The 13,946-nt window shown below is 49.2% G+C and overlaps 1 protein-coding gene across 1 annotated transcript in view; it reads right to left on the bottom strand.

The window, feature by feature from the left end:
• Nucleotides 1-2,545: 2,545 nt before the first annotated feature.
• The window catches only part of LOC135385247 (uncharacterized), a 108,493-nt gene continuing 97,092 nt past the window's right edge, over nt 2,546-13,946 (bottom strand). The window contains exons 10-12 of the mRNA XM_064614452.1: nt 8,052-8,224; nt 5,229-5,353; nt 2,546-2,814 (exon numbers count right to left, since the gene is read on the bottom strand). Coding sequence (XP_064470522.1) covers nt 2,800-2,814; nt 5,229-5,353; nt 8,052-8,224 — 313 coding nt within the window. The 3' untranslated portion in view covers nt 2,546-2,799. The remainder of the gene's footprint in view (nt 2,815-5,228; nt 5,354-8,051; nt 8,225-13,946) is intronic.

Below are 13,946 nucleotides of genomic sequence, written 5' to 3' on the forward strand. Positions count from 1 at the left end.
GGTTTTTTTTCGGTTTTCGGTTCCGGTTTTCGGTTCGCTCCGACACCCTGCTCACGGGAGACCTTATGAGGGTAATACACCCATGGGTGAGAGCTTGCGTTTGTGAGTGCCGTGGGGGTGAGGGCGAGCGAGGGCATGTGCCCGAGAGGGCCGTGAGGGTGAGGGCGAGTGAGGGCATGTGCTCGTGAGGGCGGTGAGGGGGAGGGCGACTGAGGGCATGTGCCTGTGAGGGCCGTGAGGGTGAGGGCGAGTGAGGGTATGTGTTCGTGAGGGCGGTGCGGGTGAGGGCCAGTGAGGTTTCATCAAAATGCCCACCTATGGCCTGCCTATGGCGAGCATTACTTGCCATTGCGCAACACCGGTGACGTAACGCGGGTCGGAAAAGAGTCCGTACAGTTGCTCAATATACAGGAGAATGCGCGCGGGAGAGGAGGAATGCGGAAGAGACACTTCAGGCGCGCGCTTCTCACAGAGTGGAGCGATTTCGCCCGGAAAAATTCCTGGCATATTAGTTTCTCGTCGGGAAGAATAGTTTTCAGCAAAAAAAAAAAAAAGAAAATGTGGGGGTTTGTGGGGGTTCGGGAAATTTCATAGTTCCTTTAATATTAATAATTGGTTACTTTACGTCGCGAATTATTATTTTATTTATTATTATACAAATTAATTATTGTTAATTAATCATTAATTAATAATTGGACCAGCTCGCGTGGCTGAGTGCTTAGCGTGCTGGCCATGTCACGTCGAGACTAGTAGGTGACCTGGGTTCGAATGCCGGTGCCGGCTGTGCTGTCTGGGGTATTTCCTCGGTTTTCCTCAGACGCTTTCAGACATATGTCGGCACAGTACCCTTAGAAGTCGGTCTCGGACGCATATTCCCTAGGGTGTTAACCGTGACGTTGACCACCTCTGTTAGGCCGACAACGGCGAGCCCTTTCACCGCCACCGTCACCTTTATTTATTTATTTATTTATTTATTTATTTATTCATTTATTGTTGATACGTTAAAAGCCCGAAGGCATTACATAACGGAGGTGGGCACGTGAAAAATGAAGAAGAAACTGAGTGCATGATAAAATGGATATTTGACGAGATGCAGAACACAAAACGTACAATATGTTATAAGGTATATACATATAAACGGAATACACAACAGATATACAATACATACAATACAATATGCAATATACAACACACAATGTAATATACAATATACACAACGATATACAACACAAGTTGGCGCAAGGAAGTACCTAGTAGGACAGCTACAGATTGCTCAAAATGAATTGGGTCAATCAGGGTAACACACTCACCGGGAAGACGAGATATGCGAGGGATGAATGATTCGTAATAGTAATTACTCCTGGAGGAATGAACTTCGACTTTGAATTGATCATCGAGACGTTCAGAGACGTAAGATGGAGAGTTTAACATTGAAGAGTGCAAAGATGTGTTATGAAATATTTTATGGAAAGAGGAAAGTCCGCATAAAGAACAACGTAGGCTTAGCGGGGGTAGGGAAAGGGATTGCTTCATTGTAGTGACGCTGGAGTTAGTGCTGTAGTCGTTGAGAATAAAGCGTACTGCGCGATTCTGGACGCTCTCGATAGAATTGATGAGAATTGCGTGGTAAGGATCCCAGATGGAGGCAGCATATTCCAGGTTAGGTTTTACCAGGGTAGTGTAGGCTAGTTTCTTAACTTATGGTGATTAGACTGCGTTGTAAAAATCCTAACGAGCGATTAGCGTGAGATATGTAGTAAGCGATATGGTTAGACCAAGCAAGGTTTAGTTGTCAAGATAACACCGAGGTATTTAAATGGGGAGACGCTCTCAAGGTCACAGGAAACAAGTTGTTAAGGTACAGTGGTTGGTATTCGACGTGTGAACGACATAATTTTTCATTTGTTAGAGTTAACAGTCAAAAGCCAGTTCGAGCATCAGGCGTGTACTTTATCAAGGTCGCTTTTTTATATGGTCATGGTCTGAGACTGATGTTATTCTCCGGTAGATAACGCAGTCGTCTGCGAAGAGGCGAGCAGTTGAAGATAAGCCAATCGGAAGGTCGTTAATATATATTAAGAGAAGTAGAGGGCCGATAACAGAACCTTGAGGAATGCCAGATGTAACTTCAGCGATGTTAGATGACGTGTTATTAGCGACAACAAATGGTGATCTCTTTGGCGAGAGGACAAGTTCCTTCACCCTTGGCCTTGTATGTCCCGCACTGCCGAATGGACCGAGACTGATCTCGCGTGTTATGTCACACAAAACGGATGTCACCACCAAACGATGGGATAGATAACAGGCGGCACACACCAACCCGAACCGAACTGGTATCCCGAACCGGTAACCGAAGTTTTTAGTTCGGTTCGGTTCCTGTTCAACTCCAAGATGGCGCTAGTAATTACGGTTCAGTTCCAGCTAAAAATAGCGGTTAATTCCGGTTTTCGGTTTCGGTTCCGGTTCAGTTGGACGCTCTGGGTGAAACACCTTGTATACTTGTGGGCTGCGCTCCCTGAAACAGAATTAACACAGATAGGTTGGGTTACCTCGCATAACGATATACTTGTTTATTTCATGAAGGGCGATAACATTCCCTCTGATGTCACAAAGATGTCCTTGTGCTATGGTTCATGAAAGAGGGATACTGGTTTCGTGAGCTGGTAATGATGTTTTATGACTCATAATAGGTGATATTAATGTTCTTCCATGGCCACATTCGTGAACTGACGATGGTCATGAGGCTATGTTGTTCTCTATGTTGTCATCGGTGTCCATGGTTATGGCGTCTCCATATTGTCAGTATGCTTGCACCTGCAAGGAATAAAATAGTGCCTTATATTGACAACTGAGTAGCGTGTTTTGGTAGGTGTTTTGAAATCCCATAGTGTCCATCTTGGTGCTGAAGTTCGAGCTATAGTAACATATATGTTACTATAGCGTTGTTGTATATACAACAATGTCATTTTCTATAGTGCCACAAGAAGATAAGTAAGAGTACAGGATTTTCAAGGGACTGCCGACTGAAACATAACCAACCAGTTCTTACATACCACCATGAAGAATTCGCTTTCCGGACAACGCACACAAAGCGTTAGCTCTAATGTCTTCATGTTTTTAATACCAATGTATTTCTGATATTGATATTTTGTTTACACAATGCCGACATATATCTTCTAAGTCAAACTGGCTGAATAATGGCGGGAAGGGTACCGCGCCGTGTTGAGTTAAGTCAACCCGAAAGCACGGGGAAGATTGACTTGAGTCACACGAGCTATAGGCGCCGCTCGGGCTAGGGTACACTCGCTAGGTGCAGCTAAGACCAGCATGTGCAGCATGTAAACAGCGTTAGGTCGGGTGCGACACAGCCAGCTAGTCAACTCGACTTGCTCCTGTCGGGTTCATGTAAACGAAGCTATAGTGTAATCATTTCGCGCGTGACGAGAACAACGCCAGCTCTCCCATCATCACGGCGTTTCCTTTGAAGATGACCTGCATCCCGTGAGAGTCTCAGATTTGACAAAGAGCTGCAAAACATTTGTAATATCGATATCGAATGCCAAGGTCCTCCATAAAAGATTTTAGACATCCCTGAGTACGTGTATGTGTTACTTCAGCAACACACGCTTGGCAGAGGATATACGGGCACTTCTTCTTCTGCCTCATCCAATCTCTCTTGCTTTGCACCACCTGCTTCCTCTTCTTCTTCACACAGAAACGGCCGTGGACTATGGAGGGAGGTTGACCAGGGCTTTATATAACTATGTAAGGTTGATGTATCGCTATGAACCAGTATGTATGTTCCCTTCTGCATTCAACTTCATCGTCGCCACTCGTGATCGATGTTGATGTTGATGAAGGAAAAATACTAGGGAGAGATTCTGTGATCGACGTCCTTTACTAACAGCAGAGGCAGCTGTAGCACATTGGGTATTTCTTTGTACTAGTCATGCTTCCTCTCCCACATGCATACTTTACAGTCCCAACATCAATCGTGCGTTGTTGCACACTCAGATCCGCCAATCACTTACTTTACAGTCCAAGAGCTGCTACTCTGTGGTGTTCATAACATGGGTTCATGCATGTTAATACCGGTATTGGGTTATTATTAGAAATATACAATAAAGATGAGATACAAAAACGAGTTTCAGAAGATACGAAGATATTAACGATAACAGTCCTGGAAGTATGACAAGTCAATTGCAGCATCTCTTCCATCAGGTGACATCACATTGCTAAGCTAGGATTTCATAACTTTCGATGTACTAAAACTCGCTAAAGTCAAAAGGTACGCTGCAATTGAATGACCTGATCTCATTATCGAAAGACAATTTATTTGTTTTCTTTCCTAAAGAAGCCTCTCTATATTCGCGAATTTGTATGCAATTTATTTTTCAAGCGCCTTGCACTTTATACGGCATGACCCTACGACTGCATACAACAACGCACGAACGAGGCAACCGGTACGCACCACAACCATAGTTGATAGTTGTAATGGGCGAATGTCGCCTTCATAGAAACACTTTTAACCCCTCGATCAAGTCACGGAAATATTTTCTTTGCAGGCGACGGGAGCAGACGCTTCCCTGTCATTCAGAGATAGCGATAAAGTACGGAGGCAACACAAAGCGAGCTCATCCAGTCAGCTCTTGTTAATTTCGTTTCGTCACTGATTCTCCTTTCCCACTCTTCAGCCAACCAAGTTTTCCGTGCCTCCGGAAGACGTCATCTGTCCTGCGGCTTTAGCAAAGGACTCGCCTTTGGAGCAACAAGAAGTGGAGGCGGCTGTCACTTTACGACGGATGAGCAGCAAGAAGAGGGGGAGGCTTGAAGCAAACAGCGCGCTCAAAGCATCGCGTTGGCGGGATGAGGCGTGAGAGTGGAAGCGTACACAGCTACGTTGCCATAATCATGCCAGGGGCCCGACGCTGAACGTTTCGTTATTGGGTAACGTGCGACAAATGCAACACTTCCACGTGATTCGTCACACGTCACGTTCCACCGTTTATTCAAAATCGGGGACCACCAAAACCGATTGCACGTGACGTTGCGTGACGTTTGCACCGGCCGAACACGTAGTGTCTCCCCTGGGCTTCCAGAGCGCTCAGGTGTGATCAATCGAAGATACCGCTAACGTGGGCATATGATATATTCCTCTCGCATCGAAAAGAAATGCGCGAAATATGCACATGTATGATATTTCGCTCAACGTGATGTAGTTGACTTACCATGAGCGCTTTTACAGACATGACGGCAAAAATGACGATGAAGCTACCGCCGATCTTTCCGCTGCTGCTAGTTGCCTCAGTGGCTAACGGCCATTGCTCTGAGGTGGACGAAGAAGAAGAAGAAGCTGCAACAGACAAGGAGGCAAAACTAGGTTTATAGCACGGAAGCGGTAGTACATGTCAAAGCCATCGTTTATGTGTTGTTTTTGTTATATGTAGACAACAAAAGGTTATTGCTGTGCGGATCTGGTTTCGCAGCTCAGCTCCACTGCGAAGGGCAGCAGTTACGCAGTTCGCCAGCCGTTTAGGAGGAACAACATATAAAGGTTGAGTCGATAGAATAACATATGTCACAAATACGGACTTGTGTTCCCGCTTTCCGCGCTCTTAAGAGAATTTGATCAAGTTTGTTGACGTATCAAAGCCGTTGTGCGCGCTCATACCACCCAAGCAGCACAGCCGACCGCGGGAACCTCGGGCCTCAATGGGACCATTGGCTCAGAACTGGCGGATATCGACAACGTTTTCCGACTGCTTCCCGATAGCTTGAGAGAGGAGAAATATGATTCTCTCCTGACCTACTGTCGTCCGCGAGCCACTACTCGCAAACGCACAGCCGAAGACGGTTTCGCGCCAGTCTGTTCCCGGTTACTTTGCGATTTCCCATTACGTGGCGGTTCCGTGCACTGCAGTGAAGTGCTGCACAGGAAGAGTGACTCTGTGCCGCCGAAGGGACGTAACCACGTGATTCCAACATGGCGCAGTCGCAGTTGTGTAAAACCGATGAGACCATGAGAGGGAGCGCGCGCGCTTGGCGCCGTTGTTTATTATTCTGTTGTCAGCGGGAGTGAGGAACGGCGGGTATGGAGAAGTTTCCGTGTTCTCGACATTTTAGTGAGAAGAGATCAGACTAAGTGCCCAATTACACATGCGTCAAGCAGCGTTTTTGGAATGGTTTATTTGCAGAATTGCAGGTTTTGAGCTAGGCTTCTTAGCACTCCTTGTTGACATGAGAAATCCCGTGAACGCTCTTGAAAGGCGTGTACAAGACATCATAGACTAAATGGCACAAGATAATGAGGACAGGCTCAGCACCTCTCCAAAGTTTCCCCTGTGCACTGATGAAGGACTTCCGCGGTTTCATAGCCAGCTTGGCGTATTGTGAACTGAGACACAATCCGGTTAGTTTTCACGTTTTTACGCTGTTAGCTGTTGTTAGCTGTTTACGAGTTTACTTTCTCCAGCACATGGATGTTCATTGCATCTAAAGGATCTGGATCCCATTGGCAACATATTTCAGCAGGTTTGTACAGCTGGTTTTTTGTCTGCATCCTTATAATGGTCATCCTTAGACATAATTTTGAGTTCCTGGTGTGACAGCAAATTGCCCTACTTTTTGAGCAGTCACTTCTCCTCTTGTGATATCATTGCAATTTAGGCTTCCTGTCCTTCCCCCTGCTCTATACTGTAAAGACTTTGCATGCTTTCTATTGTGCACTTGTGATATCTTTCAGAAATGTCCTCATCTATGTGTGTAACTGTGACGTATTTATAGTGCATCATGTCTTAATAAAATGTTCTTCAGATTGTTTATGCTTTTCGACCATCAAATTCTATAAATTAATTAAAAAGTTAAAGATCTACAGCGGAACGCGTGGAGGGCAGGGTAATGGGACGCTGTCGGGAAACAGTCGGGAGGAGTTACCGGGATCCCAGGATCCTACATAGGAACGTTGCTGGGAGGCGACGCGTGCCCGAGTTTTCAGCGTCTCCGCCCGCCCTCGGTCCGCGCGGCTGCCAGCGCGCTGTGCAGCCTGGGCAAGGGTCGGGCATTTCAAGATTGAGCAAGAGGCGAGAAGCAGCAGCAATGCACAGCTGCAAGCGGGAGAGCAACGAGTAAATCCAGAGAACATGAACAAATAAACACCTTTCAGAATTCAAAGTAACCACTTAGTAGATTATGAAACTCTAGATATGCTCTATGTAGACGTAGCACAGCGGCGAGGTTCGTACATGGGTTTGGGTGCCTAATCTGTCTCTAGGTTCAACGTCTGTCCCAATTATGTAGAAAACACTGATTGTTTGACACCTACGTTTTTGTTAGGTTAATAGAATTTGTACGACAGAGGAATGCGTCCGACTTTACGACGTACAAAGGGGCTAAAAATGAATGTAGAAAATTCAGCGAACCGGTGGGATCTGTCAAGGGAAGAGCTGCTAGGATTGGTTGAGGTTTGCGGTGAATATAGTAGCATTCTTCTAGGAAGTAACTCTGCGCTATTTTAGTTTAGACTGTTGTATTTAAGAAACGCTGAGGTGACCCCCAAAATATTCTTTTATTTTTCGCTGCAGAGTGTTCTGCAGGGAATAAAATGAGCTTAGTTCGAAAGAACGATCAGCACAGGTGAGCTACAGAGCGCCCGCGAGGCATCGGCTCCGCCCACCTTTCACAGTCTCCTCGTGAAAAAAGCGCATCGCAGAACGAGAGGACGTCGTGACGTAACGTGATCCCCGGCACGTGATCCCTGACGTAAACCGACAGGGCTCAAACATGTAAGAGCGGCGCGTGAGCTGAGAACAACAACAAAAAAAGAAAAAAGAAATGAAAAAAGGCTCGAGGGCATTTATACGACACGCGAGGATCGTGTCGGCCGACCGCGGTTGCGTACTCCGGCTGTTTTCGTAAATGCGACTGTGGTGCTATAATATATCGTTGTAGAGCGGAAATATTTTGCATGGTGACTCCTGGTGGACAGCATGACAAATGAGGCAAGTTTTCAAGCCATGTTAAATATCACTTCATTGCTCCGAACATCTACTCACGGGGTGGACTCCCTGTGGCTGCTGTGGCTCCCTGTGGGGCTGTGACTCCCTGTGGGGCTGTGACTCCCTGTGGGGCTGTGACTCTCTGTGGGGCTGTGACTCCCTGTGGGGCTGTGAAGAATGCAGCCTTCGAATCGGCATGTCCCTTGCTGTTGTAGCCCCTCAGTTTTATCCTGTAAAAAATGTTATCTCTTAATGACTTCTTACAATGACACCATACTCAATAGAGCAGATCAAGAAAAAAAAAGGAAGAAATGAGAAATGAAAAATTCAAGGGCGGTTAGGACTCCTGAAACGCGAATTCCAGAGCCAGCTGTGTGTTGTTGAGTGAGGACGCATTAAAGTTTGTACACAGAGTGCTTATTTCAGGGTGGATACCACTGCTTTGTGGCCATGAAAGTGGTTGACGAGATGAGTGCTATCTTGAACGAAGTGGGTGTTTTCAATGACCAAGTCTATGCACGATCCGTGTCTGGTGGCGGGTTAGCGGACGTCGGTGCGTAGTGTGAGGTCTAGTTGATGGGATGTGTTTTTTAGGAACACCGTTTTCTTGCCCGCAGAAACATCCACGTTGACATCCCAGACGAGGAGGAGCTTGTTAATACAGTAAGGTGTGAGTGCGTAGGCTATATAGTCGCGCATCCTTTCAGCCTTGGCGGCAAGCGAGAAGTAACACACGACGAGTCCACTGGGCATCTGCACTGCACAAATCTCTTCGATGTCATCTTCACAGACAGGAAGTTGGAGTGGTGTAGCGGTATCAGCGTGCACTGAAGGAGGATGCACGGCGCAATGGGTTTTACGAGGACAGTTACCACTCCTGAAACGCGAATGCCAGCGTTCGCGCGCTGCGCGGAGGCGTGACGGCCTCCTCTCCACCTGCCCTCACCCAATTCGATTTTTTTTTCGCTTTCGTTTTGCGTCGCAGCTGTCACCTTAGTGTGCGGAGCACGCAGGTCACGGAATTAGGTGTAGGTCTGCACATAACAACTGCGGCAGTAAAATACATGTATGTTAGTTCCAATGTAGTTGAACCTCTTGCTGTCGAATGTCGAATTCCACCCCTCGTTGTAGTGTGAAAAAGCTTGTACTGGTTCGGTATCCATGTTACACTGGTCGCTTCAGTGCAATGCGCGTCGCGTTTCATTGTTCCTTCCGTTTTCGTTTGTTTCTACGCTGAACCCACACCGGTACAGTACACTGCGTTGCATGAAAACGACCCGTGTAATTCGCCGTAATAGTCGTAGCCTCGGAAGTAAATGGGGAGGTAAAATGTATTAGGAGACGTCACGTAGGAACCGGTGCAGCCAAAGAAAGTACAAAATTAATCAAGCCGAGAGAAGAGGGCCCTCTCTTCACAAGAAAAAGAAATACAACGAAAAAAAGACAAAGAACAACGGAAACGAGCAAGCGTCACCGAGTAGGTGATAGGGGTACTGTGTGAGGCACCAACCAGCAGTCTCTCGTAAACACTATAAGATTTGCTACTTTGTTCCTGAACAGTCAACATTGGAACATCACCGTGTTATAAATTCCGGAAAACCAAAAGTGAACACATTTAAAGCGGAGACAACGGCACTGACCCCGCTCAGAGACCGCTCTTGTGGACCGGTCTCGTGATTTGTTGAAATGCTAGTAGTATATATTTTGAGACACGATGCGTCGTTGTTAATACTTGCACATTTGTCTCCCCTCTGTATAAAGAAACATTAAGGTGGAATGGTATTCTCGTGAGTCACTGGTGGCTGTCTCTGTGCTGTGCTCTCAAGTTCTGCTTCAAAGGAAGACATCACACTAATACGGATTTCTAAGGAATGTGCGCCAGCTTGCTGCTAAAGTGTCCTCACGCACGAACACGGGAAAGTGGCGGTGACAGCCGGAAGCTTTAAACCTTAAAATTTCAAAATTACTGCAGTTACACAATTGGCAAATACCGTTGACACACTAGCTCAAAGGGCGGATTGGTACAGATCGGGCGATTCCTAAACCTAGCTGAAGTTATATTCATCAGTACTACCCACGCAAACGGGAAATGTTCCTTCAGCAATTATGAAGTTGTCATGGAGAAATTTACAGAAATAGACCGTAACATCAGACGCCAGATATTGAGAGCTTTTCTCTCTCACAACGTCTCCAACAATGTCACGTTTTGTTGTCGCCTAAAAGAATGGACCAATAGGTTAGCGGGAGGAAATCAGCTATTTGTAGTGACAGTCACACGCATGCCACCCTGAATATGACCTCTTCGCTGATCCACCGATCACCAAGGTTTCCCTCAAGTTCTGCTAAACAGTCGTCTTTGTTTATGTCCAGTCATCCTCGCACTTTGGCTTTGAAGTGGTGACGACAAACGATTAAAGCCGCCCTGCTTCTTATGTTCTGGAGCGCTGCGGGGAAACGGCCCGCTGCAGACAAGACAGGACACCAAGAATATCGGCGCGCGAAGGGCAGAGCGCACCGCCGTCGTCGTCGTCACCGCTACAGTGGGCCCCCTTCCCGGGAAAGCGGAAGCGCCCAGTGTATATGGCGTCGATGGGACTGAGACCGTCGTGGTGGAGGCATTGTGTTGAGCGACGCAGGTGCAGGAGGGGCAGGCGTTGTGCCGGACTCCAGATAAGCGGGTTTCAGGCGGGCTTTGGCGATAACCTCCTGCCGATTGGGGAGCTGCACCGTGAAGTGGCTGTCGAAGCGTGACAAAACTCTTAAGGGGCCGTCGTAGGGGGGCTGCAACGGCTTGCGCACTGCGTCGTGCCGCAGGAATACATGTGTGGCAGTATAGAGGTCGGGAGGCACGAACGGAGACTTAGGTTCAGCAGCGCGGGTCGTAGTAGGAGAAAGACTGTTCATCAGCGTCCTGAGGCGAAGGGCGTAGGTTGTGTAATCTGGCAGAGGTTGATCGGTCGGTGGAAAGAAATCGCCGGGGAGACGCAGGGTGGTGCCGTAAACCAGTTCGGAAACCGTGCACGCGAGGTCCTCCTTGAGCGCCGAGCGTATGCCCAGTAGGACGAGAGGGAGTATCTCAGTCCACGGCTCACCGAACGGGTAGGCTCGGAAGGCGGCCTTGAGCTGGCGATGAAACCTCTCGACTAAACCATTGGCCATAGGGTGGTAGGCAGTCGTACGAATCCGTCTTGAGCCGAGGAGGTGAAGGAGGTTAGTGAAAAGCGCCGACTTGAACTGTCGGCCGCGATCTGTAGTTATAGTAGAGGGCACTCCAAAACGGCTGAACCAGCCGGAGACGAAAGCTTCTGCTATGGTCGCTGCCGTCATACTGGGCATGGGAATAGCTTCAGGCCAGCGCGTGAACTTGTCGACACAAGTAAGTAAATACGAGTGGCCCTGGCTAGGAGGCAGCGGCCAGACGATATCAACATGCACGTGGCTGAAAAGGGCGTCGGGTGGAAGGAAATGGCCGAGCGGGGGAATGGTATGGCGGGCTACCTTGGCCCGCTGACATGGCACACAGGAACGGGTCCAGCCTCGCACGTCGGCATTCATGTGGGGCCAAAGGTATCGGGAAGTGACCAGGTGTTGGGTGACGCGAATGCTCGGGTGTGCAAGGCCATGCAGGGCGGCGAAGACGGGCTTACGGAAAAGTAGCGGTAGGTATGGACGTGGGGACCCGGTCGACATCTCGCAGGTGACAGGTTTTTGGCAGTGAGGTAGAAGAACGTCCTCAAAACGGATAGAGGAAGAGGATGAGCGCAAATCCCGCAGCTCGGAGTCCTGCGCTTGGGCGGCGGCGATGTCGACAAGCGAGGGTAAGGGCGGGCGCGGTAACGAGAGGGCGTCAATGGTAATGCGAGAAAGTGCGTCGGCTGCAGCGTTGTTCTTGGCGCTAACGTGACGGATGTCGGAAGTGAATTCTGAGATGAATGACATCTGCCAGAGTTCACGTGGTGAATGGTTGGTGGAGGTGGAGGTGATGGCAAAGGTTAGGGGTTGGTGGTCAGTGCAGATGAAGAACTTGCGGCCCTCCAAGAAGTGTTGCAAATAACGCACGGAGCTGTAGATAGCCAAGAGCTCGCGGCCTAAGGTGCTATAACGTGGCTCGTGCGGTTTCAGCTTCCGGGAAAAGAACGAAATGGGCTTCCAAACCCCACCGGAACGCTGCTGCAAAACGGCGTCGAGGGCCACGTTTGAGGCGTCGACCATCAAGCATGTGGGAGCGTCGGGGATGGGGTGGATATGGAGGGATGCGTTGGCTAGCGCGGTCTTGATCTCGTCGAAAGCGTCCGAAACAGCGGGTGTCCACTCAAGGCTCGCACAAGGCGCTGCGGAAGAAAGCAAGGCTTCCAGGCTGTGGATGACAGTTGAGTAGTGGGGGATAAATCTCCGATAAAAGTTCACAAGCCCGAAAAATTCGCGCAGCTTCCGTTTCGTAGTGGGCGGAGGAAACTTGCGGATGGCGTCCACCTTGCGTGGCAGAGGTCGAATACCTTCGGAAGTGACGCGGTGGCCGAGGAAGTTAAGTTCTGAAACGCCGAACTCGCACTTGGCGGGGTTGATCACAATGCCATGGTCGTTCAAACGTTCAAAAAGCTGACGAAGATGGGTCTTGTGTATCTCCGGGTCCGCACTCGCTATGAGGAGATCGTCGAGATAGGCGAAGCAAAACGGAAGACCACGGAGCGCTTCATCTATAAACCGCTGGAACGACTGGGCGGCATTTCGTAGCCCGAAGGGCATACGCACGTATTCAAAAAGCCCAAACGGCGTAGTAATGGCGGTCTTGGGGATGTCAGCCGGTTCAACAGGGATCTGGTGATATGCCTTAATGAGGTCGATTATCTGAGGTCTGAAGGTTTGCAGCCATGAAGGTGGGTGGTAAAGTCCTGGATGTTCGGGAGCGGGGAGCGGTCAGGAACAGTGATGTTTTTCTAATCACCGTATTATTGCCAATCCTCGGACTGCTTGGGCACCATGTGTAGGGCTGACGACCACGGGCTTGAAGATGGCCGGACGAAACCGAGCTGAAGCAGGTGCTCGAACTCAGCGCGAGCTACCTTCAGGCGCTCGGGGGCAAGGCGCCGTGGTCGACAGTGGATAGGCGGTCCTGTTGTCTGAATGAAGTGGGTAACATGATGTTTCACCGGTTGGTCGACGTGCGGGGGTCGGAAAACGTCCGGAAACTCATGCAGAAGCTCCTCGAATACTGTTTTCGGCGGTGGAGGAGAAAATGTGGGATACAAAGGTGATAAAGACGCGCCACGCCGTGGACGCTAAGGAGTGTAACCGCGTCAATCAAGCGCCTCAGGCCGACGTCGACTAGTAGTCCAAAGCGTTGCAGGAAATCGGCGCCGATAATAGCATGTCGCACAGACGCAACCCAAAAGAGCCACTTGAAACGTCGACGAAGGTCAAAATCAAGCGTTACAGAGCGTTGGTCGTACGTTGCAATTGGGGAGGAGTTGACAGCTCTGAGTGGTGTGGACGGCTGCCGGTCTCTTTTGTCACGGAGCTTAGGCGGTAGGATGCTGACTTCCGCTCTATGTCAACTAAGAAGCGGGTCCCGGAAAGCTTGTCGGTGACGAATAATAGGGGAAACCGAATCACTCGCGGCCGTCAGTGATTCGTCGTTCCGTTTCCAGAGGTCCAGGTGCAAGGATGCTCACAACGGCGGGCCCTGTGTCCGAACCTCTGGTAGTACCAGCAAAGAGCGGGGTTCAGTGGTGAAGAGTTGCGGCGAGGGGGAGATGGAGAACGCCGTGGGCGCCAGACCCCAGGACGAGGGCTTGGTGAGCGAGGTCGGCGGGGTGGTCTATGAGGTGGGCAACGAGCCCCGTAAGTTTTGAAACTTCTTGGCGGAGCAAGGCAACGTCCGTGGTGACCGTGTCTACCGGGTGGGCAAAGCAGCCACCAAGGGAGGTGCTATGTCGAGCACGCTGTCCGCTA

The sequence above is a fragment of the Ornithodoros turicata genome, chromosome 2, assembly GCF_037126465.1.
Source record: "Ornithodoros turicata isolate Travis chromosome 2, ASM3712646v1, whole genome shotgun sequence".
Lineage (NCBI taxonomy): Eukaryota > Metazoa > Arthropoda > Arachnida > Ixodida > Argasidae > Ornithodoros > Ornithodoros turicata.